The 25851-nt window shown below is 47.0% G+C and overlaps 1 protein-coding gene across 2 annotated transcripts in view; it reads left to right on the plus strand.

Annotated features, from left to right (window-relative positions):
• LOC144498984 (protein kinase C-binding protein NELL1-like) overlaps positions 1-25851 on the plus strand; it is an 893123-nt gene that overhangs the window by 244770 nt on the left and 622502 nt on the right. For both annotated transcript variants that reach the window (XM_078221009.1, XM_078221010.1), the window contains exon 11: positions 4622-4721. In XM_078221009.1, coding sequence (XP_078077135.1) covers positions 4622-4721 — 100 coding nt within the window. The remainder of the gene's footprint in view (positions 1-4621; positions 4722-25851) is intronic.

The raw sequence follows: 25851 nt of genomic DNA on the forward strand, positions 1-25851 counted from the left end.
GTTTCCTCCCACAGTCCAAAGATGTGTGGGTTAGGTTGATTGACCATGCTAAATTGCCCCTTAGTTTCCCAAAATGTGTAGATTAGGGGGATTAGCAGGGTAAATAGGTGGGGATAGGGCATGGGTTGGATGATCTGTCAGAGAATCAGTGCAGACTCAATGGGCCAAATGGCCTTCTTCTGCACTGTAGGGATTCTATGATTCTATGACCTCATCCTTCCCCATATCATCTTCAACAACATGTCACCCGCTTGCTTAATCTTTTAGTGCCCCTTCACAACATTTGTGAAATTTTGTGTCATCCACAAAACTTGGATACGTGAATCACTATTCCTTCATCTGAGTCATTTATAAATATAGTGAAAGCTAGGTACAGCTTCCTGGAGGAATACCTCATTCTGCCAAATTGGGTGCATGATTCCCATTATAATAACTCTGTCTCCTTCTCCCAATAAATTCCTTATGCAAGTTGGTAGATTGCTCCCACACACTCAATGTTTGGTAATAATCAAGTTTCAGAAAAAGAACAGCATAACATTAGCATGTTTTAACTTTATGATGCAGAATCACAGACGCACAGCCTTAGTTGGGCTTATTGTTTATTATGGCCCAGTTCAGAAAATGGCATTGAGGATTCCATAACACCTCATTTTCTTTTCACTTGTTAAACAGCAATAACCAATAATAAGTGAATGGTCATAATTTAAGCATAGACAGTTTGAAACAAAATGACTTCCCTGTTTCGGAAGTATAACATTAACTAAGTTCATGTTGACATTCTAGATGTCTTGATCAAAACTCACATGCCAGGCTTACTCGTTTTAAGAACCCCCACTGATGTTAAATACAAGGGTATTCCAAAATCCAAAAGGGTAATTTGGAACACTGGTTCTTAGTATTGTATATTTTCAATTTAATATCATGTGAGAAAAGACATGCAAACCAGTGAGGAACAATAGTCATTTCGTGATTAATTAATAAGGAATTTTTATTAACTTAAATGAAAACACATGGCAAGAAGGTCTATAGAAGTCTACAACAGAACAGACACTACATAGATATCTATACACGCACAATATCTCATGAGGTTATGCCTTTGATATATCATTCTTTCCCTTTGATGTTACCCACCCTGTGGATCTGGCTTTTAGCATATACATGCCAATTATAGAGTCATGGATGTTTACAGCATGGAAGCAGGCCCTTTGTCTATGCCGCCCAGTTTTTACCACTAAGCTAGTCCTATCTTATCTTATCTTATCACTCCACTTTGAAATCACCTCTTCTATACATCATTGCTTTCCCCCATGGTCATATAGGTAAACACTTGTTTTTCCACTTCTATGCTAATTCAGATATCAAAACACCCCTTCTCAAGCTGCACTTTGTCCCCTTTCATCCACTTTATTTTATTTCACCCCAATTTCATTTTGTCAACTTAATTTTCCTCAATTCTTAACAGTCGCCAATTGCTTAATCCTACTCTACATTTGAGGGACTTTCGCAAAATGACCTTTCTACCAAAGTTTTCTGCTTTTTTAAAATTCATTCATTTACATGGGCATTGCTGGCTGGGGCAGCATTTATTGTCCATCCCGAGTTGCCCTTGCAGTGCAGTTGAGAGTCAACCACATTGCCGTGGCTCTGGAGTCACATGAAGGTCAGACTAGGTAAGGACAGCAGATTTCCTTCCCTAAAGGACATTAGTGAACCAGATGGATTTTTCTGACAATCGACAATGATCTCAGGTATCAGTCGATTCTTAATTCCAGATATTTTTTATTGAATTCAAATTCCACCATCTGCCATGGCAGGATTCAAACCCAGGGTCCCCAGAACAATCGCTGAGTTTTTGGACTAATAGTCTGGCGATAATACCACTAGGCCATCGCCTCCTCATAGGGAGGCAGATAGGAGGCTTAATAGCAGATTTATGTGCTTTGGTGTCCTCTCTCTGTGAAACTGTTTGCAATTCCATCTTCCTATGTTCATCTCACATCTTGATTATGAATTTATTGCATGCCTAGCCATTGTAGAAAATGAAGCAGAATTGTTTAGGTGTGTCTCACACATCATAAATAGGTAGAGTATGCTCTTTGAAGACCCATGCAAATCTCCAGGTTTAGTTGGCAGCATCCCTGCTTCGCTAATTCTTCATTTGAGAAATGTAGGCTGGAAATCTCCAGTCTTGCACGCCCTGCTGCTGCTGCCAGAGGGAATGGAGAACTTGGCACTCAGCCAAATCTCTGTTCACAGCAGCGGGGCTGGATAATCCCAGCCGCGGGTGTTGGAGAATTCTGGCCATACTGTTCAGTTGAGTATTCAGATATTGGTTGCCAATACAGGTAGACCCTGTCAGGGATCTGGTGGATATTATACCTGAATACTCCTTTTCTGCCTTACAATACCTTTGGTCTGAATTGCCACAAGAGTTCTGAAAAAAATTCTCACAGCTTGCTAGAGTAGCGACAACAATAAGAGACGGCAAGTTGTATAATGTTTCTAAAGCAACAGTGAAGACTTCATTTACACCGTGTTTTGCCATTTTCTCGAGTAGCCTTTCAGGTGTAAAAAGGTATTGGAAATGTCCAAATCGACATGACATGTGGGCAGAAGGAAAGCCAGATGTTGACATTCGTGGGATAACTGACTACATGCTCAGGGGACTGAAAGGCCCTGGATGAAGCTCATAATGGCTTTGTGCTTTTGGTTTGGTTCATGTTTCTCTGTCACGAGGAATGACTAATTTCAGTGTGAGGAACATTGAGCAGGCAGTGACATTATTGCAACAATCAGTTGCAGAACAGCTAATGTAGGTGACAGAACAAAAGCTCAAGGGGTCACCCTCTGCAAGCTTTTCAGGCTGGGAAATGCATGTTTTCTTCACAAATGGCATCAGTTATTGTATTTCTGTTTGCACAAGAAGATCCTTTCAACCCTTATTCAGCCAGCAACCGCCCCTAATAGACATTGAGCATTGTTCATTTTGAACCTGGTTTGACAGTCCAGACTTTTGTCTCAGGGAGCTTGGAAAAAATGAAATGACAATTTTTATGTGCTAAGTGATAATTATCCCAGGGGAAGAGAGGGCTGTGTAGAGAGGAACAGAGTAGGGAAAATGAACATGAAGAAGTTTTCCATATCCCCTCCAACTACCTCCTAGCAGTAATTCATCAAAGTAGCCTCCTATCACTGGTTCCGTTTGTATCTGACTGTTCCTAAACAGCAATTTGCCTCGCCAGGAGAAAGGTTAAAAAACACAAAACTAACAAACAGCTGTTTACTTACACTTTGGATAATATCCTCAGACTTGGGGAGAAGGTCCAGATGCATTAATCATAGAATCCCTACAGTGCAGAAGGAAGCCATTCAGCCCATCGAGCCTGCACCGACAACAATCCCACCCAGGCCCTATCCCTGTAACCCCATGTATTTAACCTCCTAATCCCCCTGACTCGAGGGGGCAATTCGGCATGGCCAATGCACCTAACCAGCACATCTTTGGACTGCAAATTCTCTTGTTAAAAGCTTCAGGTGAGATTTGACCAGATTGTATAACTCCCTGAAGCATTAGTAATCCAAACTTGTCCTATGAGTAGAACACTGTCCCATCTTCTGTCCTGGTTGGTGTTTACTCCTGTGTGCATATGGAGGTTTAGAAAATACGGAAAATGATGTTTCAGCAACCTTGAATATAATCTTTCTTATTCTTCAAATGGGGTTCAATCTTCCTCCTCCGTTCAATCTGTCATTATCCGAATTGGCTGCATGGAATTAACATCTGCATAATAATATGTTCGACTGGAAACACTATGTACTTTGTAGCCCCAATGTTGGGAAAATGTACACACTGTTCCTTATGTCACAAAACTGCAAATCTATTTAACAAGGAGATGTTTACAATTGTTTGCATATTGCACAGAGGTAGTTTCTCCCTGGTATAGAGTTATACAGCAAGGAAACAGGCCCTTCAGCCCAGCTAGTCCCAATTGCCCACATTTGGCCCATATTCCTTCACAGAAACAATTTCATGGTCATCAAGACTTTTAATTTTAGATTTTTATTGAATTCAAATTTCACCATCTGCCATAGTGGGATTCGTACCCGGGTTCCCAGAGAATTACCCTGAATATCTGGATTACCAGTCTAACAACAATACCACTACACCGGTGCCTGGCGATTTTCCTTCAACATGTTTAGGTGCTTATGTATGAATGACCAGTTATAGAGTTTGTGTGAATTGGGCTACAATGGGGAATAATGAGAAGTATTAATATGCACAGCAACAAGAACAAGTCTTTCTCTATTGTACTATTTTCTACTCATCTGTTCCATTTCAGCTTAATATCCTGATAAAAATCTGTTTGTGCAGAATATTACTAGAGACAGCGTGACTTAGAATATCAGGGATGAAGTGAAAATCCATTCATGTCCTGAACTTCAGGTCTAAATAAGTTTTAAGATGCACAAGTGTTGTGCGTTCATCAAAGGATTACGACATAGAACTGCCTGAGCCTGTACAAGATTTTCTGTATATGCCATTAAAGTTTCATAAGTAATATTGTTCCTCGCTGTGCAAGAGGAGATTGGTCTAATAATAGCTCTTATTAATGCTCAACAGAACCGAACAATGGTCATTGTTCACGAGACATGCTCAAGTCTGGATTGCCCCCTGAGTGAACGCATTCAGCCTGAAAACAGGTGCTGTAATGTATGTCGCGGTAAGTGTAAATGGCTCAACTTATCAGTTCAGTCACCTGTTTGTAGCAACTCCAAATTTGGATGTTTATTAGGACTCAATTATTTTGATAGCCTTTGAAATTCTTTGGTTTGCAGTAACATGCATAACAAAGACAGCATAACAAAGCTTTCTCCAGTAACCCCCTCCTAACAAGGATTGAAATTTCCTTTTGCTTGCTAATTATAGCCATGTAACACAGCATGCCGACTGTGCCACTCAAGAATATATTCTACTTGAGAGCGTATTTACCCTTATCCTAAACTATGTGGTAGAAAAGAAAAATTGGCCCGATGCCAGCTCTTTATAAGTTTTGTTTCTGCTGTACTGAGCCCCAGCCATCTTCAAACAAACACGCAGAGTTTATCCTTCAATCTAAACTTGAGACTGCATTTAAAGAGCGAGAACCTGCACTTATGTAGCACCTTTCACATCCTCAGGTCTTCTCAAGGTGCTTCACTGGGTAGAGAGTGAAATTTGGCTGGGCACTAATTGCACTTGAGTAGTTTTGTGCTTCTTACGCACCCTCGGAATTCTCCGGCCTCGCCCGCCCTGCTGCTGCTGCCAGCGAGAGTGGAGAATTCGGTGCTCAGCCAAATCTCCATTCGCTGTAGCGGGACAGGAGAATCCCAGCCGCGGGAGAGGTCGGAGAATTCCTGCCTCTGTCTTATTTTCCAGAATTGCGCAGGGTGTACAACAGATCTCTGAACCACGACCGCCTATTTAGCACCCTCTGCTGAGACTGAGTTTCATCTCCGCGGGCACGGTTGTGATGCAGGCGTGTGGGCACATGTGGCAGACAATTGGAGCAGCACAAAACTCTGCAGACAGTACTGAGAAAAATGACTGGCTCATCATTTCAGCAGCGTTAGTTGAGGGTAAACACTGACCTGGAAACGGCTCTCCCAGAGAAATCTGTCATGGAAGCATCTGATTGTGATAGTGAATTGAAGTCGGGAGAGTGGGGGGAGGGGGGGTGGGTGGAGGAGGAGGGTTCCTGACAAGAGTGACATTGCCTGTAAAGACTGTGTGGTGGACATTGAGGTAGATGGTGGAAATTTCCACATCCTGACCAACCGATTTTCATGGCTGAGAAAGCAAGCATGGCAGCAGGAAACAACGGCAGAAGATGTGAAACAAAGAAATAGGGTGGGACTTTACGGCCTTGCTCATCCTGAAACCATAAAATCCTGCCTGAGTTCAACAGACATTTCCATTGTCCGCCCCTCGCCTGGTCCGTTTCCGTAGCGGGTGGAGCAGTAAAATACTGGCCATAGTCTCTTCCTCCTTTTCTCTACCTTAATGATCTGTTGGGTGACATGGTTGATGCCCTCCATACCAGGCAACATCCGAGTAAATTTTTTCTGTACTCTCTCCAAAGTTTCCTTCGGGTAGTGTGGCCACCAGAGTTGAACACTAAGGGCCTGATTTTACCATTTTCATTCTGAGTGCTGAATCTGGGCGCAATTCAGATCCGACTTGAAAATCTGCTTTCAGGCGCTCCCATTAGCACTTAGCCTGGAAAAAAAATGCGGGTCCCATTTGCGCTGTGGGCGGAGCTTAGCATGCCCGAAATGATCGGAGCTCTGAACTGCGCATGTGCAGTTAGAAAAAAATTTGAAAAAGCGCGCCCGTGTCAGATCGCTCTCGGGCCGCAAAAAGCGGAGAAAGCGGCTCGGGAGCGATGGCCCCCACAGACATCATTGTCCCCCTTATCCACCCTCCCCGCCCCACTATCCATACTGATCGCGTCCCCCCCCCACCGATTGCCCGCAGAGTGGCAGCGGACCCCCCCCACCAGAGATCCATCTGCCCCCCCCCCCCCCACCAGTGAGCAATTGGGCCTCCCCCCCATCCCCTCCCCCAGAGAACGGTCCAGCCTAACTCCCACCCCCCCCCCCCCCCGCCCCTCCACCCAGAGAAAGATCTGGCTTCACTTCTCCCCCTCCCCTAGAGAATGATCTGGCTTCACTCCACCCTCCCCCCAGAGAATGATCTGGCCTCACTGCCCCCCCCCCAAGAGAATGATCTGGCCTGATTCCCCCCCCCCCCCATCCCTTGCCCAGAGAATGATCTGGCCTCACACACCGCCCACCCCCCCTCCCGAGAATGATCTGGCCTCCCCCTCCCCCAGACGAACATCTGACCCGCCTTCCCCTCCCTCCCCACCCCCGCACCAGAGAATGATCTGACCCGCCTCCCTCCCGCTCTCCCCCCCCCCCGCCCCCCCCTCCCCCCGCCCCCCCTCCCCCCCCCCCCCACCAGACAACGATTTGGCCTCACTCCTCCACCCAGAGAATGATCTGGCTTCACTCCCCCCCACCCCCCCACCAAGGGAATGATCTGACCTCCCCCCGCCCCCCCCACCCCCCGAGAATGATCTGGCCTCACCCCCCCCTCCCCCCCCCGAGAGAATGATCCCCCCCACCCCCCCCTCCAACCACCAGAGGAACATCTGACCCGCCTCCTCCTCCCCCCCCATCCCCTCACCAGAGAATGATCTGGCCTCACTCCCCTCCTCCCCCCGCAACCAGAGAATGATCTGGCCTCACTCCCCCCACCTCAGAGAATGATCTGACCTGCCTCCCTCCCCTCCCCCACCGCTGATCTGAGTCAGAGAGCCTTTGGAAGTGCTGAACCCGCCTCTTCAGCAGCTGGAGCGCCCGATTCAGACTTTTATTTAGCAGCTCCATTTTGGCGCAATTCCGGATTGGCGAATGCGGTGGTAAAGGGGGAAATGCTGATAAAGTTGGGCGGGCAGTTCATTAATTCAATTCAAATTCATGCAAATGCATTTAAATCGCCGTTGCACCCGTTTCGGGCGGAAATCGGATGGCTGCCATTCCCGGGTCTCAGTAAAGTGGCCATCTGCGCGGACACGGGCGCTGACCGCGTTAATAGCCTCACACCCGACTTTACCACGTTTGCAATGGTAAAATAGGGCCCTATATTCCAAGTGCGACCTATTGGTCTAGCACGGTGGCACAGTGGTTAGCAATGCTGCCTTACAACTTCAGGGACCCAGGTTCAATTCCCAGCTTGGGTCATTGTTTATGCGTCTGCACGTTCTCCCCCTGTCTGCGTGGGGTTCCTTCGGGTCCTCTGGTTTCCTCTCACAATCCGAAAGACGTGCTGGTTAGGCGCATTGGCCATGTTAAATTCTCCCTCAGTGTACCCGAACAGGTGCCGGAGTGTGGCGACCAGGGGATTTTCACAGTAACTTCATTAATGTAAGCCTACTTGCGACACTAATACTTCAACTACACATGTGGCTTTATCCCTTTTACACAGTGTCTGCAAAATATAATGTTGTTGTCTAAATTTCTAATGGGGAAAGCTCAGAATTCTTCTTCCTTGAGCAAAGAACAGCAGCCTCAACTGCAGAATTTCAGGCTGATTAATCTCATCACTGTAAATAAAGTGAATCTTACACAGGTCAGCTCAGTACTGCAAAAATGTGTCACTAATGGGGCAGTCTGTTCTAAGCTTTACCTTGCAGTGTGTTGAAATAGAAGACATTCTGTGCCGTTGTTACAGCTGCTATTGTGTTAATGTTTTGTCCATATAAGCATATGAGCAATTTTACCGCCCTTTAATCACTGCCAATGAGTTTTAAAGCTCCTGTTTCTTGTATCATTGTTTGTTCCATTCTGGTACAAAGTAAATGATGAGACCGAGCACAGTGTAGATGGCAAATGTTCTTTTTATAATGGATTTGGAAAGAGCTAATGACTATTGCTTGTGCCAGCTTGCTGGAACTCTCGAAAGAAAGGCACCCCATAGGATTTACCGATGATTCGTTTTATTGATTGATCTGACAAGTGCTTTATTTTTGGAGAATTAGTTTTAATAAGAAAAACCTGCATGATGAGTTAAGAGGCTTTGGAGAGTCTCGCACCAATTACTTCTCATTGGTATCAGTACACCTTGCTCATCTTTTATTGTCCGTGACCTTCAGGCCCCTGCAAACGTGGCTATCAGTTAATTACTGATATCTAAAGTTATTCCTTGAAGCCTGTAGCTGTTTGCATTCAGGAGGATGTGGGGTCCCTGCAGCAAGCCAAAAGGATGATGTGTCGCAAGTGTTGACTTCCCCGACAGTCACAGCCTTCAGTCACATTGACATCAGTCACCCTGTCACCCCTGTACCTGCTGAGAATGCAGGCATTTAAGTTAACAGGAAAATCCAAAGATGTGCGGGTTAGGTGGATTGGCCGTGACTAATTGCCCCTTAGTGTCAGGGGGACCAGCTCGGGTAAATGCAGGGAGTTATGGGGATAGTGCCTGGGTGGGATTGTTGTTGGTGTAGGCCCAATGGGCCAAATGGCCTCCTTCTGCACTGTAGGGATTCTCTGATTCTATGAACTCCGTGAATGTATAAAAGGAGCGGAATGCAGCGGGTATCTGTACTTGTCGTGTACAAGGCTAAAAGTTCATTATTACCGGCAGCATGCTGGCACAATGGTTAGCACTGCTGCCTCACAGCGCCTAGGATCCGGGTTCAATTCTGGCCTAGGGTCACTGTCTGCGTGGAGTTTGCACGTTCTCCCCGTGTCTGTGTGGGTTTCCTCCGGGTGCTCCGATTTCCTCCCACAGTCCAAAGATGTGCGAGTTAGGTGGATTGGCCATGCTAAATTGCCCCTTAGTGTCAGGGGGATTAGTAGGATAAATATATGGGGTTACGGGAATATGGCCTGGGTGGGATTGTGGTCAGTGCAGGTTTGTAGGGCCGAATGAACTCCTTCTGCACTGTAGGGATTCTATGATTCTTGCCAAATGTAAGCCAAGTGGCAACTTTTCCTTTGTGGTTGACTTTGCTTGTGTATTAACCTCTGAATATCAATGTCTAGTGTTTGTACCTTAACAGAATGTCTAATTCTCAGATATTTTGGAGAATTGTATTTCTGCAACTCTGGTCGGCGAACATATGAATTAGGAGTAGGAATAGGCCATGCAGCCCTTTGAGCCTTCTCTGCCATTCAACGAGGGCAAGGATGATCTGATTGTAACCTTGACTCCACCATCCAGCCTACCCCCAATCCCTTTTATTATGTATGCACCTATTAATTTAGGGTGCATAAATAAACATAAGGTAGGCTTGTGTAATAAGTCCTCAGAGACGGAAGTCCCTTCACCAAAATTCCTTTATTTACAAGATCCAACAACACTATACAGAGTGCTGTCAGTATGCAGTCTACATCCAGAGTGCCAGAGGAACTGACACTCCTCTTTAAATACAGAGCACAGAGCTCCCTGAATAGATGATCAACTTAGCCCTGAATCAGGGAGTTCATATTCAAGCAGGCCAACCTCAATTGCCTGATCAAAATCATTACAGTTTGGTAACTTGAACACAGGGAGCTCTTTATTAGAGGTATGCACTGTTCCACAGTCAGATCTAAGACGTCACAACTGGATCCCACACTGGGCGGAGCTAATCCCCTCAGGGCCACCTGACTTGCACGCTTAAAGGGACAGTACGGACCCCAAACACCAACCTATGCTATATACGTAGATCACATCTTCCACCCCTTTTGCTTATCAAGAATCTATCTACCTCTGCACTAAAATTATTCAAAGACTCCTCTTCCAACACCTTTTGAGGAAGAGAGCCCCAAAGACTCACATTCCTCTGACAGAAAAGAATTCTCCTCACCTCTATCTTAAACGGATGGCCCCTTAGTTTTAAACTGTGGTTTCTTATGCTAATGCATGTTCTCTTCGCCTCATGGAAAATTGGGCGGAGAGGTGGCAGATGGAGTTTAATCCGGATAAATGCGAAGTGATGCATTTTGGAAGAAATAATGTAGGGAGGAGTTATACAATAAATGGCAGAGTCATCAGGAGTATAGAAACACAGAGGGACCTAGGTGTGCAAGTCCACAAATCCTTGAAGGTGGCAACACAGGTGGAGAAGGTGGTGAAGAAGGCATATGGTATGCTTGCCTTTATAGGACGGGGTATAGAGTATAAAAGCTGGAGTCTGATGATGCAGCTGTATAGAACGCTGGTTAGGCCACATTTGGAGTACTGCATTCAGTTCTGGTCGCCGCACTACCAGAAGGACGTGGAGGCGTTAGAGAGAGTGCAGAGAAGGTTTACCAGGATGTTGCCTGGTATGGAGGGTCTTAGCTATGAGGAGAGATTGGGTAAACTGGGGTTGTTCTCCCTGGAAAGACGGAGAATGAGGGGAGATCTAATAGAGGTGTACAAGATTATGAAGGGTATAGATAGGGTGAACAGTGGGAAGCTTTTTCCCAGGTCGGAGGTGACGATCACGAGGGGTCACGGGCTCAAGGTGAGAGGGGCGAAGTATAACTCAGATATCAGAGGGATGTTTTTTACACAGAGGGTGGTGGGGGCCTGGAATGCGCTGCCAAGTAGGGTGGTGGAGGCAGGCACGCTGACATCATTTAAGACTTATCTGGATAGTCACATGAGCAGCCTGGGAATGGAGGGATACAAACGATTGGTCGAGTTGGACCAAGGAGCGGCACAGGCTTGGAGGGCCGAAGGGCCTGTTTCCTGTGCTGTACTGTTCTTTGTTCTTTGTTCTCATCGCTGATGGCCAGACTTTCAATCATCTTGGCCTTTGGCTATGAAATTTCCCCTTGAAACCTATCTCTTCATTTCAATCTTGTCATTAAAGCCCTTCATAAAACATTTAGCCAATCTTCAACTCTGTGTCAATTTTTGCCTGATTATGCATCTGTGAAGTATTTTTTCTGATGCTTAATTCTGGTGGTGGTGGTGGGGGGGGGGGGGGACGTTTGGTGGTGGTGGGGGGATGGCTAGTATACAGGTACAGCAAGTAATTCGGGAAGTAATTACAGAAGTAGGGAGGTTATGCTTCAGTTGTACAGGGCATTACTGAGACCATATCTGGGGTATTAGAACAAAGAACAAAGAAAATTACAGCACTGGAACAAGCCCTTCGGCCCTCCAAGCCTGCACCGACCATGCTGCCCGACTGAATTAAAACCCCCGATCCTTCCAGGGACCATATCCCTCTATTCCCATCCCATTCATGTATTTGTCAAGATGCCCCTTAAAAGTCACTATCGTAGAAACTTAGTTCTCTTATGTTGCACTGCCCCCTTCCTTTTATACCTGTAATAACATATCACTATCCCCCACAATATGATTGGTCCTAGGTTGCCAAAAGCATCGGATTTAAATTTAATGGGTTCTTGATATCTAAGTGCCTGATTCAAATTTGATTGGCTGAATTCAAATCATTCAAATGCCTGAAGGCCTGTTGCCTTGGTAACCCTTGGTAACCCTGCTGCTTGGTCTTTTGATACAAATGTTTCATTTTGGGCACTCTGTCTGTACTTGCATTTTTTTAACTCTCCACGCGCAGAAAAAGAACCACCTTTTAAAGGGACCGTGCAATGCTTTCCCCCCAAAGCATGTTACAAATTTACAAACACCAATCTACATTTACTCTACTGAACTTCGCAACACAAGCTACTCATGAAGTAGTGTTTGTATTGATTCTCATTTCTCATTAATGTTATTTTTTGTTGCATTTTAATTTTACCATGTTAAGACTGGAGTTATTTGCTTCCTGATCTTTCATTTGCTTCATATTTACTACTTGTATCTGCTTCCACTCCCTCCCCCGGCAGCAAGTTCCAGGTATCCACCACCCTCTATGTAAAATACTTGTCTCGTGCATCTCCTTTAAACCTTGCCCCCCTCATCTTAAACCTATGCCTCGTAGTAATTGACTCTTCCACTCTGGGAAAAAGCTTCTGACTGTCCACTCTGTCCATGTCCCTCATAATCTTGTAGACTTCCATCAGGTCTCCCTTCAACCTCTGTCGTTCCAGTGAGAACAAACCAAGTTTCTCCAATCTCTCCTCATAGCTAATGCCCTCCATATCAGGCAACATCCTGGTAATTTCTTTCTGTACCCTGTCCAAAGCCGCCACATCCTTCTGTTAGTGTGGCGACCAGCATTGAACACTATGGCTGGTATTTTACGACCTCGCTCGGGTGAGGCTCATAAAATCCTGCCCGAGGCCAATGGAGAAATCCGTTCTGTGAGCCTATCGGGTGTGGGCGGGTGAGGCGGTAAAATTCCGGCATATATTCCAAGTGTGGCCTATTGTGTTTAGTATTGGTCTCCTTATTTAAGGAAAGATGTAAATGCTTTAGAAGTAGTTCAGAGAAGGACTATTAGATGAATCCCAGGAATGGGCATTACTGATGCACCCCAGGAATCCCAGGAATGAGCGTCACTGATGCACCATCAATCGAGCAAAGACTAGTTTGTATGCAAGAACAAATAGGCTTTTATTAGCAAAAGACTTGGAGCACACCCATGCCGATGAACTGGCCCAGACTGAGGCAGGGGGGTGGGGAGCAGTCGCCTTTATACCTGGACCAAAGGGGGAGGGGTGGAGTCTCGGGTAGGGCCGGCAGGGATGTGTCCAGGCATGTCACATATACAGGTAATAAGCTAACAGTGGTTTACCACAGTTACAAGGAAAGTTTGGAGCGGTTAGGTTTGTATCCACTAAAATTGAAAAGAGTAAGGGGCGTCTTGATCAAAACTTCAAGATCCTGAGAGGATGGAAATGGAGAGACTGTCTCTTGTCGGAGAATCTAGAAGTAGGGGTCACTGTTTAAAAATAAGGGGTCACTCATTTAAGACAGAGATGAGGAGAAATTATTTCTCTCAGAGCACTGTGAGGCTCCAGAACTCCCTTTCTAAAAACAGTGGAAGCAGAATATTTGAAATTATTTTTAAAGCAGAGCTAGATAAATTCTTGATTAACAAATGGGTGAAAGATTATTGGGGGGGTTAGGCAGGAATGTGGAATTGAGGTTATAATGAGATCAGCCATGATGAATGGTGGAGCAGGCTTCAGGAGCCAAGTGGCCAACCCCTGCCACTAGAATAATAGGATTCCTACAGTGCAGAAGGAGGCCATTCGGCCCATCGAGTCTGCGCTGACCACAATCACACCCAGACCCTATTCCCGTAACCCCACATATTTACCCTGCTAATCCCCCTGACACTAGGGTCAAGTAAGCATGGCCAATCCACCTAACCCATACAGCCTTGGAGTGTGGGAGGAAACCGGAGAGCCCGGAGGAAACCCACCCAGACACGGGGAGAATGTGCAAACTCCACACAGCCAGTGACCCGAGGCTGGTATTGAACCTGGGTCCCTGGCACTGTGAGGCAGCAGTGCTAACCACTGTGCCGCCTCTAATACTAATTCAGATGTACTTATTTGTATCTAAATGGAAGTTGATGTATTTTTAAGAAAGGGTGTCAGTAATAATTAAGAGCTGATTAGAATGTAGCCAAGGTAATGCTCTCTGCACCATAAACTCTTGCTTATTTTTGTTCACTAGTTTGTTTAAAAACCATTAATTAAACTGCACAATGTTATAATTGTTCCTCCCCTACCTTTCTGCTGAATATGGTATGCCTCTTATAGTTTGTGTCTCCTCTTGTGCCGCAAAACCCTAATAGACGCGGTTATAAAACCTCCAGTACCACTGCATGGTTTACTTATTCCCTTAGTATTGTGGGCTTTACAAAATAGCCTTTTCCGCCCCGCTCATTGACCTTATAACAAAACCTCTGCTCTATCATCCTCTACTTACCGTCTCCTCCAAATACACTATCAGACAGGAGAAATGTAAGTCTGTCAAATTGTGAATATGATACAGTCCCCACCACTGAAGGAGGCTTCTTGGAGATACTCTTGGCATCTTCTGAGGGATTTCTGTTTGCATAAAATCCATGCTTGTGAAAGAGATAATGGAAAGCTACTCATGAAGAAGTAATGTTTGTATTGATTCTCGTTTCCCATTAATGTTATTGTTTTGTTGTACTTTGATTTTACCTTGTTAAGACCAGAGTTATTTGTTTCCTGATCTTTCATTTGATTCATATTTACTACTTGTAGGGTTGGAGAGGGACCATTTGGAGCATGAGTGCTGGCATTGGCCAGATGGGCTGAATGGCCTGTACATTGCTGTCATTTCCCTTTCATTCTCTGTAACCATAGAATTATAGAATCCCTACAGTGCAGAAGGAGGCTATTTGGCCCATCGAGCCTAAGCCAACAACAATCCCACTCAGGCCCTATTCCCATAACCCCACGTATTTAACCTGCTAATCGCCCTGACACTAAGGGATAATTTAGCATGGTCAATCCGCCTAACCTGCACATCTTTGGAGTGTGGGAGGAAACCGAAGCATCCAGAGGAAACCCACACAAATATATGGAGAATGTGCAAATTCCACACAGTCACCCCAGGCTGGAATTGTACCCGGGTCCCTTGCACTGTGAGGTAGCAGTGCTAACCACCGTGCCACCGTGCCACTCATAAGAATGATTTGTGATTCCAGAGTCAGCTGTATGTATGGGAAGTTTAATGGGCACACACATGAATGGACCCACCTCACATTAATTTGATCTTTCTCTATACCCTAGCTGTGACTGTAACACTACATTCTGCACTCTCCCTTTCCTTCTCTATGAATGGTATGCTTTGTCTGCATAGTGTACAAGAAACAATGTTTTTCGCTGTCTACCAGGCAAGTCATGGGGGTCACAGATAGTGTGACATGAACTCAAGATCTCGGTGAGGCCGTCCTTATGTGTGCGGAACTTGGCTATCAGTTTCTGCTCAGCGACTCTGCGCTGTCGTGTATCATGAAGGCCGCCTTGGAGAACGCTTACCCGAAGATCAGAGGCCAAATGCCCGTGACTGCTGAAGTGCTCCCCAACAGGAAGAGAACATTCTTGCCTGGTGATTGTCGAGCTGTGTTCATTCATCCGTTGTCGTAGCGTCTGCATGGTCTCCTCAATGTACCATGCCTCGGGACATCCTTTCCTGCAGCGTATCAGGTAGACAATGTTGGCCGAGTTGCAAGTGTATGTACCGTGTACCTGGTAGATGGTGTTCTCATGTGAGATGATGGCATCCATGTCGATGATCTGGCATGTCTTGCAGAGGTTGCTGTGGCAGGTTTGTGTGGTGTCGTGGTCGCTGTTCTCCTGAAGGCTGGGTAGTTTGCTGCGGACAATGGTCTGTTTGAAGTTGTGTGGTTGTTTGAAGGCAAGATGTGAGGGGGTGGGGATGGCCTTGGCGAGATGTTCGTCTTCATCAATGACATGTTGAAGCCTCCGGAGAAGATGTCGGAGCTTCTCCGCTTAAGGGAAGTACTGGACGATGAAGGGTACTCTGTCCGCCGTGTCCCGTGTTTGTCTTCTGAAGAGGTCGGTGCGGTTTTTCGCTGTGGCGCGTCGGAACTGTCGATCGATGAGTCGAGCGCCATATCCTGTCCTTATGAGGACATCTTTCAGTCTGGAGGTGTCTGTTGCGACCCTCCTCATCCGAGCAGATCCTGTGTATACGGAGGGCTTGTCCATAGGGGATGGCTTCTTTAACGTGTTTAGGGTGGAAGCTGGAGAAGTGGAGCATCGTGAGGTTATCCATGGGCTTGCGGTACAGTGAGGTGCTGAGGTGACCGTCCTTGATGGAGAGGCGTGTGTCCAAGAATGCAACCAATTCCAGAGAGTAGTCCATGGTGAGTCTGATGGTGGGATGGAACTTGTTGATGTCATCATATTGTTGTTTCAGTGATTGTTCACCATGAGTCCAAAGGAAGAAAATGTCATCGTTGTATCGAGTGTATAGCATCGGTTGAAGGTCCTGTGCAGTGAAGAGGTCTTGTTCGAACCTGTGCATGAAAATGTTGGCATATTGAGGTGCGAATATGATCCCCATGGCTGTTCCGTGTGTGTGGATGAAGAATTGGTTGTTGAAGGTGAAGACATTGTGGTCCAGGATGAAGTGGATGAGTTGTAAAATTGCATCTGGAGATTGGCAGTTGTCGGCGTTGAGTACTGAGGCCGTTGCAGCAATGCCATCGTCGTGGGGGATGCTGGTGTAGAGTGCCAAGACATCCATTGTGACGAGGAGTGCTCCTGGTTCAACTGCTCCATGTGTGCTGAGTTTCTGTAGGAAGTCCGTAGTGTCGCAACAAAAGCTGGGGGTTCTTTGTACAACGGGTTTCAGGATGCCCTCGATGTAGCCAGAGAGGTTCTCGCACAGGGTCCCATTGCCCGATACGATGGGATGGCCGTGTGTGTTTGCCTTGTGTTTATTCGGAAGACAGTAGAGATCTCCAACGCGGGGAGTACGTGGGATGAGAGCATGGAGGATGCTCTGAAGGTCCTCTGAGAGAAGACATTCTTCCTCGTCTTTGTTTTAAGTGGGAGAGACCATATTTTAAAACTGTGCCCCCTAGTTCTGGACTCTCCCATGTGAGGAACCATCCTCTCAGCATCTACCCTATCAAACTCCCTCAGAATCTTGTATCTTGCATAAAATTATAGGGCCTGATTTTACCAAAGCTTTGCACCCGTTTTCGGCGCAAAATCGCAGTAAAGTTGGGCATTGGGCCTAAACCACGATCTGTACCCGATTCCGAGCAGATCGCGGCTTTACCGACACCCAATTCAGGCGCTAGCCAGACCCGCGCCCGAATCGGGCGGCCCAACGATTTAAATGCATTTGCATGCATTTAAATCGACTTAATGAACCGCGCGCCCAACTCTACTGCCAAATCCCACTTTACCGTCTTCTGGCCCGATCCGCGTCCGCGCTGTTACCGACCTGCAAAATAAAAGTCTGAAGTCACCGCTGCAGCCTCTGAAGAGCGGGGTCAGAGACTGCAACGGCTCTCTGACCCAGGTCATCCTCTGGTCGGGGCGGGAGGGAGGTGGGAGGAGGAGAGGGGGTGTGAGGTCTCATCCCCTGGGCGGGGTGGGGGGGGGGGGGAGGTGGGAGGGGAGGGGGTGTGATGTCTCATCTCCTGGGATGGGGGGGGGGGGCGGAGGAGAGGGGGTGTGACGTATCATCCCCTGGGGGGGAGGGGGTTGGGAGGGGAGGGGGTGTGACCGATCATCCCCTGGGGGGGGAGGAGAGGGGTTGTGATGTCTCATCCTCTGGTCGGGGGGGTTCCGCTGCCTGTCTGCGGCCGATCCCTCCTGGCACCATCACTGGTTACACTACCAGCCACAGATTACTCTTCCCTGCAGGTGCGAGAGAGTGGGAGAGATGGCTGTGGCTGGTAGTGAACCAGTGATGGTGCCAGGAGGGATCGGCCGCAGACACGCAGCGGAACCCCACCCCCGACCAGAGGATGAGACGTCACACCCCCTCTCCGCCCCCCTCCCAGGGGATGATACGTCACACTCCCTCTCCACCCCCCCGGCCCCAGGGGATGATCGGTCACACCCCCTCCCCTCCCACACGCCCTTCACCACCCCCACCCCCCCCGACCAGAGGATGACCGTCACAGAGCCGCTCTCTCTCCTTTTTTTTCGCATCCGGGCACGCTGTCAGATTTTTTTCGAACTGCGCATGGTCCGCCAGCGCTAAGCCCCACACACTGCGCGGATCGGACCGGAGCCGGCAAAACGCGTATGGGCGCGCTGCATAGAGGATTCCAGGCGCAGATCTATTTGACGCCCAGATCCAGCACTTAGACTCAAAATGGTAAAACTCCCCCCATAGAATCCCTACAATACAGAAGGAGACCTTTTGGTCTACACTGACAGATCTGCACTGACAGTGTCCCCTACCCAGGCCTTATCCCCCATTCAATCCCAGTAACCCTACACATTTACCATGACTAATCAGTCTAACCTATACATCTTTGGACACCATGGGGCAATTTAACATGGCCAATCCTCCTAACCTGCACATCTTTGGTCTCTGGGAGGAAACCGGAGCACCCTGAGGAAACCCATGCAGACACAGGGAGAACGTACAAACTCCATACAGACAGTCACTCAAGGTTGGAATTGAACCTGCATCCCCGGCACTGTGAGGCAGCAGTGCTAACTATTATACTGCTGTGCCACCATTTGAATAAGATCTTTGACAAAGGGTCGTCTGGACTCAAAACAAAGAACAAAGAACAATACAGCACAGGAACAGGCCCTTCGGCCCTCCAAGCCCGCGCCGCTCCCCGGTCCAGGATTGAATCCTGAATCCAGGATCCCCGCCCAATTTTCCAGCCCATCTACATCCTAATATCCTATCCACCGAGCTGTCCCTCACAGCTACGATGCTTTGTTCATCACAACCTATTAACTCACCCCCACCCCCCCATTCCAGACCATGTGATCTCCAGGGAGAGGCGAAAACCCAGAGTGAAAACCCCAGGGCCAATATGGGGAAAAAAATCTGGGAAATTCCTCTCCGACCCCCTGAGGCGATCGAAACAAGTCCAGGAGATCACACTGGCCCTGATCAGAAAATGCTTCCCAACCCTATTCATTTCCACTTCTGCCTTATGAACACCATCTGAATTCCCTGCCCCCGAGACAGGTTCCCAACTATCCGCAGTCTCGCTCTGTACTGGCACCAGCAAGATGATCATAGAATGAAGCCTTGAAACGAGAAACAAAGAACAATTAGCCCGCGCCGCTCCCTGGTCCAAACTAGACCACTCTTTTGTATCCCTCCATTCCCACTCCGTTCATATAGCTGTCTAGATAAGTCTTAAACGTTCCCAGTGTGTCCGCCTCCACCACCTTGCCCGGCAACACATTCCAGGTCCCCACGACCCTCTGTGTAAAATATGTCCTTCTGATATCTGTGTTAAACCTCCCCCGCTTCACCTTGAACCTATGACCCCTCGTGAACGTCACCACCGACCCGGGGAAAAGCTTCCCACCGTTCACCCTATCTATGCCTTTCATAATTTTATACACCTCTATTAAGTCTCCCCTCATCCTCCGTCTTTCCAAGGAGAACAACCCCAGTTTCCCCAATCTCTCCTCATAACCAAGCCCCTCCATACCAGGCAACATCCTGGTAAACCTCCTCTGTACTCTCTCCAAAGCCTCCACGTCCTTCTGGTAGTGTGGCGACCAGAACTGGACGCAGTATTCCAAATGCGGCCGAACCAACGTTCTATACATCTGCAACATCAGACCCCAACTTTTATACTCTATGCCCCTTCCTATAAAGGCAAGCATGCCATATGCCTTCTTCACCACCTTCTCCACCTGTGACGTCACCTTCAAAGATCTGTGGACTTGCACACCCAGGTCCCTCTGCGTCTCTACACCCTTTATGGTTCTTCCATTTATCGTGTAGCTCCTCCCTACATTATTCCCACCAAAATGCATCACTTCGCATTTATCAGGATTGAACTCCATCTGCCATTTCCTTGCCCAAATTTCCAGCCTATCTATATCCTTCTGTAGCCTCTGACAATGTTCCTCACTATCTGCAAGTCCTGCCAGTTTTGTGTCGTCTGCAAACTTACTGATCACCCCAGTTACTCCTTCTTCCAGATCATTTATATAAATCACAAACAGCAGAGGTCCCAATACAGAGCCCTGCGGAACACCACTAGTCACAGGCCTCCAGCCGGAAAAAGACCCTTCCACTACGTCAGCTCTTTTCTCGCCATCGTACAGATGCTGCCAGACCTGCTGAGATTTTCCAGTATTTTCTCTTTTGAATAAGATCAAATCTCATTCTTCTAACCTCCAATGAATACCTGCTCAACTTTTCCTCATAAAACAACCCCTTCATCCCAGGAATTAGCCCAGTGAAACTTCTCTGAACAACTTCCTTATGTTAGGAGACTGTTACGATTGCCATGAAGAACACAGGGGATTATCAATAGATCTTCCTGTGAGCTTTGTGGAGTTTGAACTCCCTTGTTGAATGAGCAGACCGGTATTCTGTAAGTCGCTGTGTGTTGCCTTGCATGCTGTAAGCAATGGATGTGGCTTTTTTTTCTGTTATCGTGAAAGGGTTTTTGGTGATGGAAGCCTGACCTTGACGGAATTATTACAGAGACCATCACAGTGCTTCAGATGTGGTCTTCCCCTGGATAGCTGTAGCAAGACTTCCCCACTTGTATGCTCCAGCTCCCCTTGTGATAAAGGCCAACATTCCAGTTACCTTGTTAATTACTTGTTGTTCCTGTGTGCTAACCTTTTAAGATTCATATGCGAGCATATTTAGATCTCTCTGCAGCCTCTCTCTGTTTGAATTATATTCTGTTTTTCTGTTCTTCTTGTCAAAGTGGGTGACATCACAGTCTTCCATATTATACTCCATCTTGCCGTAACCTATCTATATCCCTTTGCAGAGGTATTCTCCTCAATGCACCCTAAGAATAGCTAGAAGGATGTTTCAATGAATGCAGGGAATGTGGTTAATATGCCGGCGAGGATTTGTGTTGCGGAGACTGCAACATTAGATTGTCAAGTCCTCCCTCTTTAAGGCTAAGGCCTAAATCTTCCGATCTTGCCCGCCACAGTAATCATCGGGGGGTGGAGGGGGGGGGGGGGGGGGGGGGGGGGGGGGAGGGTGGCGGTGGGGTGGGGGGTGGGGGGGAGTTGGGGGGGGTGGGACAGATGGGGGGGATGGGGGGCGGGGGGGTGGACAGATAACTTGACGGACAAGCAAAAGGTCCATTGACCTTGGGAGCGCATTTATGGTCCACTGGCGGGACTGGAAAATACCGCCCAGAAAAAGTCATGTGTTGAAGACGTCCAAAGTGCACTTGAGCATGCAAAGCTTGATCTCATGAGTTAATGCTATTGCGGTGAAGCTATGGAGAAGATATTGAGAATTGGGAGAATGTGGAGTGCAGCGCACCCCATGCAACCTTCTCTCCATTTAAGATGACCTTCATGCCTGCATGCCTGGTTTGCCCTCCCGTTGCTCTGTCTCACAACATCTCGATCTGGATGACTCTGGGGAGTTTAACTGGCTGCTATGAATAATACAAAGAAATTAAGTTTCAGTGGAACTGCAGAGCCATAACTCTGACTGTTTATTTATTTACGCCTGCCTATACTTTCTGACTGTTTTGTTTGATTGCTTGTGTTATTGAATCCTGAAGAAGGCAGGGAGAGCTCAGCAGCAACTCTGAGGCTTTACAATGAAAATGTTTTGAATATTATCACGGCATTTCCAAACTTCTTCCCACTTCAGTTGTGCAATCAGCATTTTATCTTGTAAGCACAGCTGGTCGCCACATTATGCGAGATAACATTGGAAAGACAACTATTCTGTGCATTCAAAGTTACATAAAGAACACAGCACAGAAGCAGGGCTATCTGCCCAATAAATATGTGCTAGCACAGTGGTTACCACTGCGCCTCCCAGCGCCAGAGACCCAGGTTCAATTCCAGCCTTGGGTGACCGTGCGCAGTCTGCGCGTTCTCCCTGTGTCAGCGTGGGATTCCTCTGGATTTCCTCCCACAGTCGAAAAATGTGCAGGTTAGGTGACTTGGGCATGCTAAATTGCTCCTTAGTGTCCTAAGATGTGTAGGTTAGATGGATTAGCCAGGCTAAATTACCCCTTAGTGTCCAAAGATTTGCAGGTTAGGTGGATTGGCCATGCTAAATTGTCCCTTAGTGTCCCAAGATGTATAGGTTAGGAGGATCAGCAGGGTAAATACGTGGAGGTACAGGGATAGGGCCTGGGTAAGATGCTTTGTCGGAGAGTCTGTGCAGACTTGATGGGCTAAATGGCCTCCTTCTGCACTGTAGAGATTCAATGATATATACCTCAGATGGACGCATTTGCACCCTACCCCATATTGCTCCACGCCCCTCTTTCTCCCCGTTAACTGCATCAATAATATTAACTTCAAATGTTCTACATGACCTTGAGTTCCTCAATGTCACTATTGTTTAATTTGTCCTAAGTTCTTTATTTGATCTGTTAGTGGTTCCCACATCTTTCTGATCCTTGCTCCTGGAATCACCAGCAAGTGAATTCACTGCCGGTGGGACAGGTAAGCTATGCGAAATGCCATCGACATCGGTAGGACTGGAAAATCCCACCAGTGGTCAATGGCAAGCCACTGGAAAACACGTTGATGTCTACGGGGTTTTGCGTGCCCTGCACCCTCTGCCACTGGGCAACGTGCTGCAGTGGGTTGCCATTGGCAGGACCAGAAGATCCTGCTACTGAGAAGGGCTAGGAAAGTTACACCACAGATTTATTTTACCGTTTTATAAAACCCAATGCATTCACCTGGTTTTAAGATATTGTTACTGCCCCTTATTCTTCAAGCTCTTGATGGGACATCCACAATCACATTGATTCAACCAGCAACATGCACAATTATTAGTGACAATGATTGCAGCATCAAATTCCAATAAAACAGCCCTTGGTCCTTGGTTTTGAGCTTCTGTAGGACACCAGCGGCACATTAGCACAGTGGCTAGCACTGCTGTCTCACAGTGCCAGGGACCTGGGTTCAATTCCGGCCTTGGGTCACTGTGTGGAGTTTGCATGTTCTCCCCATGTCTGCATGGGTTTCCTCCAGGTGCTCCGATTTCCTCCCACAGTCCAAAGATGTGCAGGTTTGGTTGATTGGCCTTGCTAAATTGTCCCTTAGTGTCAGGGAGATTAGCAGGGTAAATACGTGGGATTATGAGGATAGGACCTGGGTGGGATTGTTATCAGTGCAGGCTCGATGGGCCAAATGACCTCCTTCTGCACTATAGGTATTCTATGACCAGTGAACTTTAGTCTTTATAGCCTCTTCCACATATGTGTCATAGTAGGTAGACTTGACAGAGATCTTGTGTTGCAGTGGTGGCATCCTTACATCTAAGCCAAAAGTTCTGGGTTTGATTCCCACTTCAGGACTTGATGGTGGTGGAAGGTGTGTTTGTAACGTGACTAAACAGGCTCGCTATCAATTTGTAAATCCGTCCAATACGGCAGGTGTATAGGAGAGTGGAAGAATGAGGGTCTTGGGTCACTGTCTGTGTGGAGTCTGCACATTCTCCCTGTGTCTGCATGGGTTTCCTCTGGGTGCTCCGGTTTCCTCCCACAGTCTGAAAGATGTGCTGGTTAGGTACATTGGCCGTACTAAATTCTCCCTCTGTGTGCCCGAACAGGTGCCGGAGTGTGGCGACGAGGGGATTTTCACAGTAACTTCATTGCAGTGTTAATATCAGTCCACTTGTGACACTACTAAATAAACTCTAAACTTAAACAGTACATAGATCATAGATCATAGATCATAGAACAGTACAGCACAGAACCGGCCCTTCGGCCCACGATGTTGTGCCGAGCTTTATCTGAAACCAAGATCAAGCTATCCCACTCCCTATCATCCTGGTGTGCTCCATGTGCCTATCCAATAACCGTTTAAATGCTCCTAAAGGGTCTGACTCCACTATCACTGCAGGCAGTCCATTCCACACCCCAACCAATCTCTGCGTAAAGAACCTACCTCTGATATCCTTCCTATATCTCCCACCACGAACCCTATAGTTATGCCCCCTTGTAATAGCTCCATCCACCCGAGGAAATAGTCTTTGAACGTTCACTCTATCTATCCCCTTCATCATTTTATAAACCTCTATTAAGTCTCCCCTCAGCCTCCTCCGCTCCAGAGAGAACAGCCCTAGCTCCCTCAACCTTTCCTCATAAGACCTACCCTCCAAACCAGGCAGCATCCTGGTAAATCTCCTCTGCACTCTTTCCAGCGCTTCCACATCCTTCTTATAGTGAGGTGATCAGAACAGCACACAATATTCCAAATGTGGCCTCACCAAGGTCCTGTACAGTTGCAGCATAACCCCACGGCTCTTAAACTCCAACCCCCTGTTAATAAAAGCTAACACACTATAGGCCTTCTTCACAGCTCTATCCACTTGAGTGGCAACCTTTAGAGATCTGTGGATATGGACCCCAAGACCTCTCTGTTCCTCCACAGTCTTCAGAACCCTACCTTTGACCCTGTAATCCACATTTAAATTAGTCCTACCAAAATGAATCACCTCACATTTATCAGGGTTAAACTCCATTTGCCATTTTTCAGCCCAGCTTTGCATCCTATCTATGTCTCTTTGCAGTCTACAACAGCCCTCCACCTCATCCACTACTCCACCAATCTTGGTGTCATCAGCAAATTTACTGATCCACCCTTCAGCCCCCTCCTCTAAGTCATTAATAAAAATCACAAAGAGCAGAGGACCAAGCACCGATCCCTGTGGCACTCCACTAGCAACCTGCCTCCAGTCCGAAAATTTTCCATCCACCACCACCCTCTGTCTTCGATCAGACAGCCAGTTACCTATCCAATCGGCCAACTTTCCCTCTATCCCACACCTCCTCACTTTCATCATAAGCCGACCATGGGGGACCTTATCAAACGCCTTACTAAAATCCATGTGTATGACATCAACTGCTCTACCTTCATCAACACACTTCGTTACCTCCTCAAAAAATTCAATCAAATTTGTGAGGCACGACTTGCCCTTCACGAATCCGTGCTGACTATCCCGGATTAATCCGCATCTTTCTAAATGGTCGTAAATCCCATCCCTAAGGACCTTTTCCATCAATTTACCAACCACCGAAGTAAGACTAACCGGTCTATAATTACCAGGGTAATTTCTATTCCCTTTCTTAAACAGAAGAACAACATTCGCCATTCTCCAGTCCTCTGGCACCATCCCCGTGGACAGTGAGGACCCAAAGATTAAAGCCAAAGGCTCTGCAATCTCATCCCTTGCCTCCCAAAGAATCCTAGGATATATTTCATCAGGCCCAGGCCCAGGTGTTCATTTTATACTTGAACTTTGCAAAACCTCTTCATCTTTAGCTGAAATTAAATGTAGAAAGAATAAAATGGTAATACAAAGGAAATACTGGCTTTTTTATAGAAAGTTGGGTTATTTACCAAGTGACCATCATCACTGAATTGACATCCATTTAATGGTTTTGCTAGCTTTGGCAAACTTGCATGTCCCCACCTTTATTTCCAGATTGAGTGGATTAAGTAAGTCTCATTCAATAGATACTTCGAAATGTTCAATTGGTGTAGAATTACTGTTTATCATAGAATCCCTACAGTGCAGAAGGAGGCCATTCGGCCCATCGAGTTTGCACCAACCACAATTTCACCGAGGCCCTATTCCCCTAACCCCACATATCACCTGCTAAACCCCCTGACACTAGGGTCAATTTAGCATGGCCAGTCCACCTAACCTGCATATCTTTGGACTGTGGGAGGGAACCCGAGCACCTGGAGGAAACCCACGCAGACACGGGGAGAACGTGCAAA

This window comes from Mustelus asterias, chromosome 9 (assembly GCF_964213995.1).
Source record: "Mustelus asterias chromosome 9, sMusAst1.hap1.1, whole genome shotgun sequence".
Classification (NCBI taxonomy): domain Eukaryota; kingdom Metazoa; phylum Chordata; class Chondrichthyes; order Carcharhiniformes; family Triakidae; genus Mustelus; species Mustelus asterias.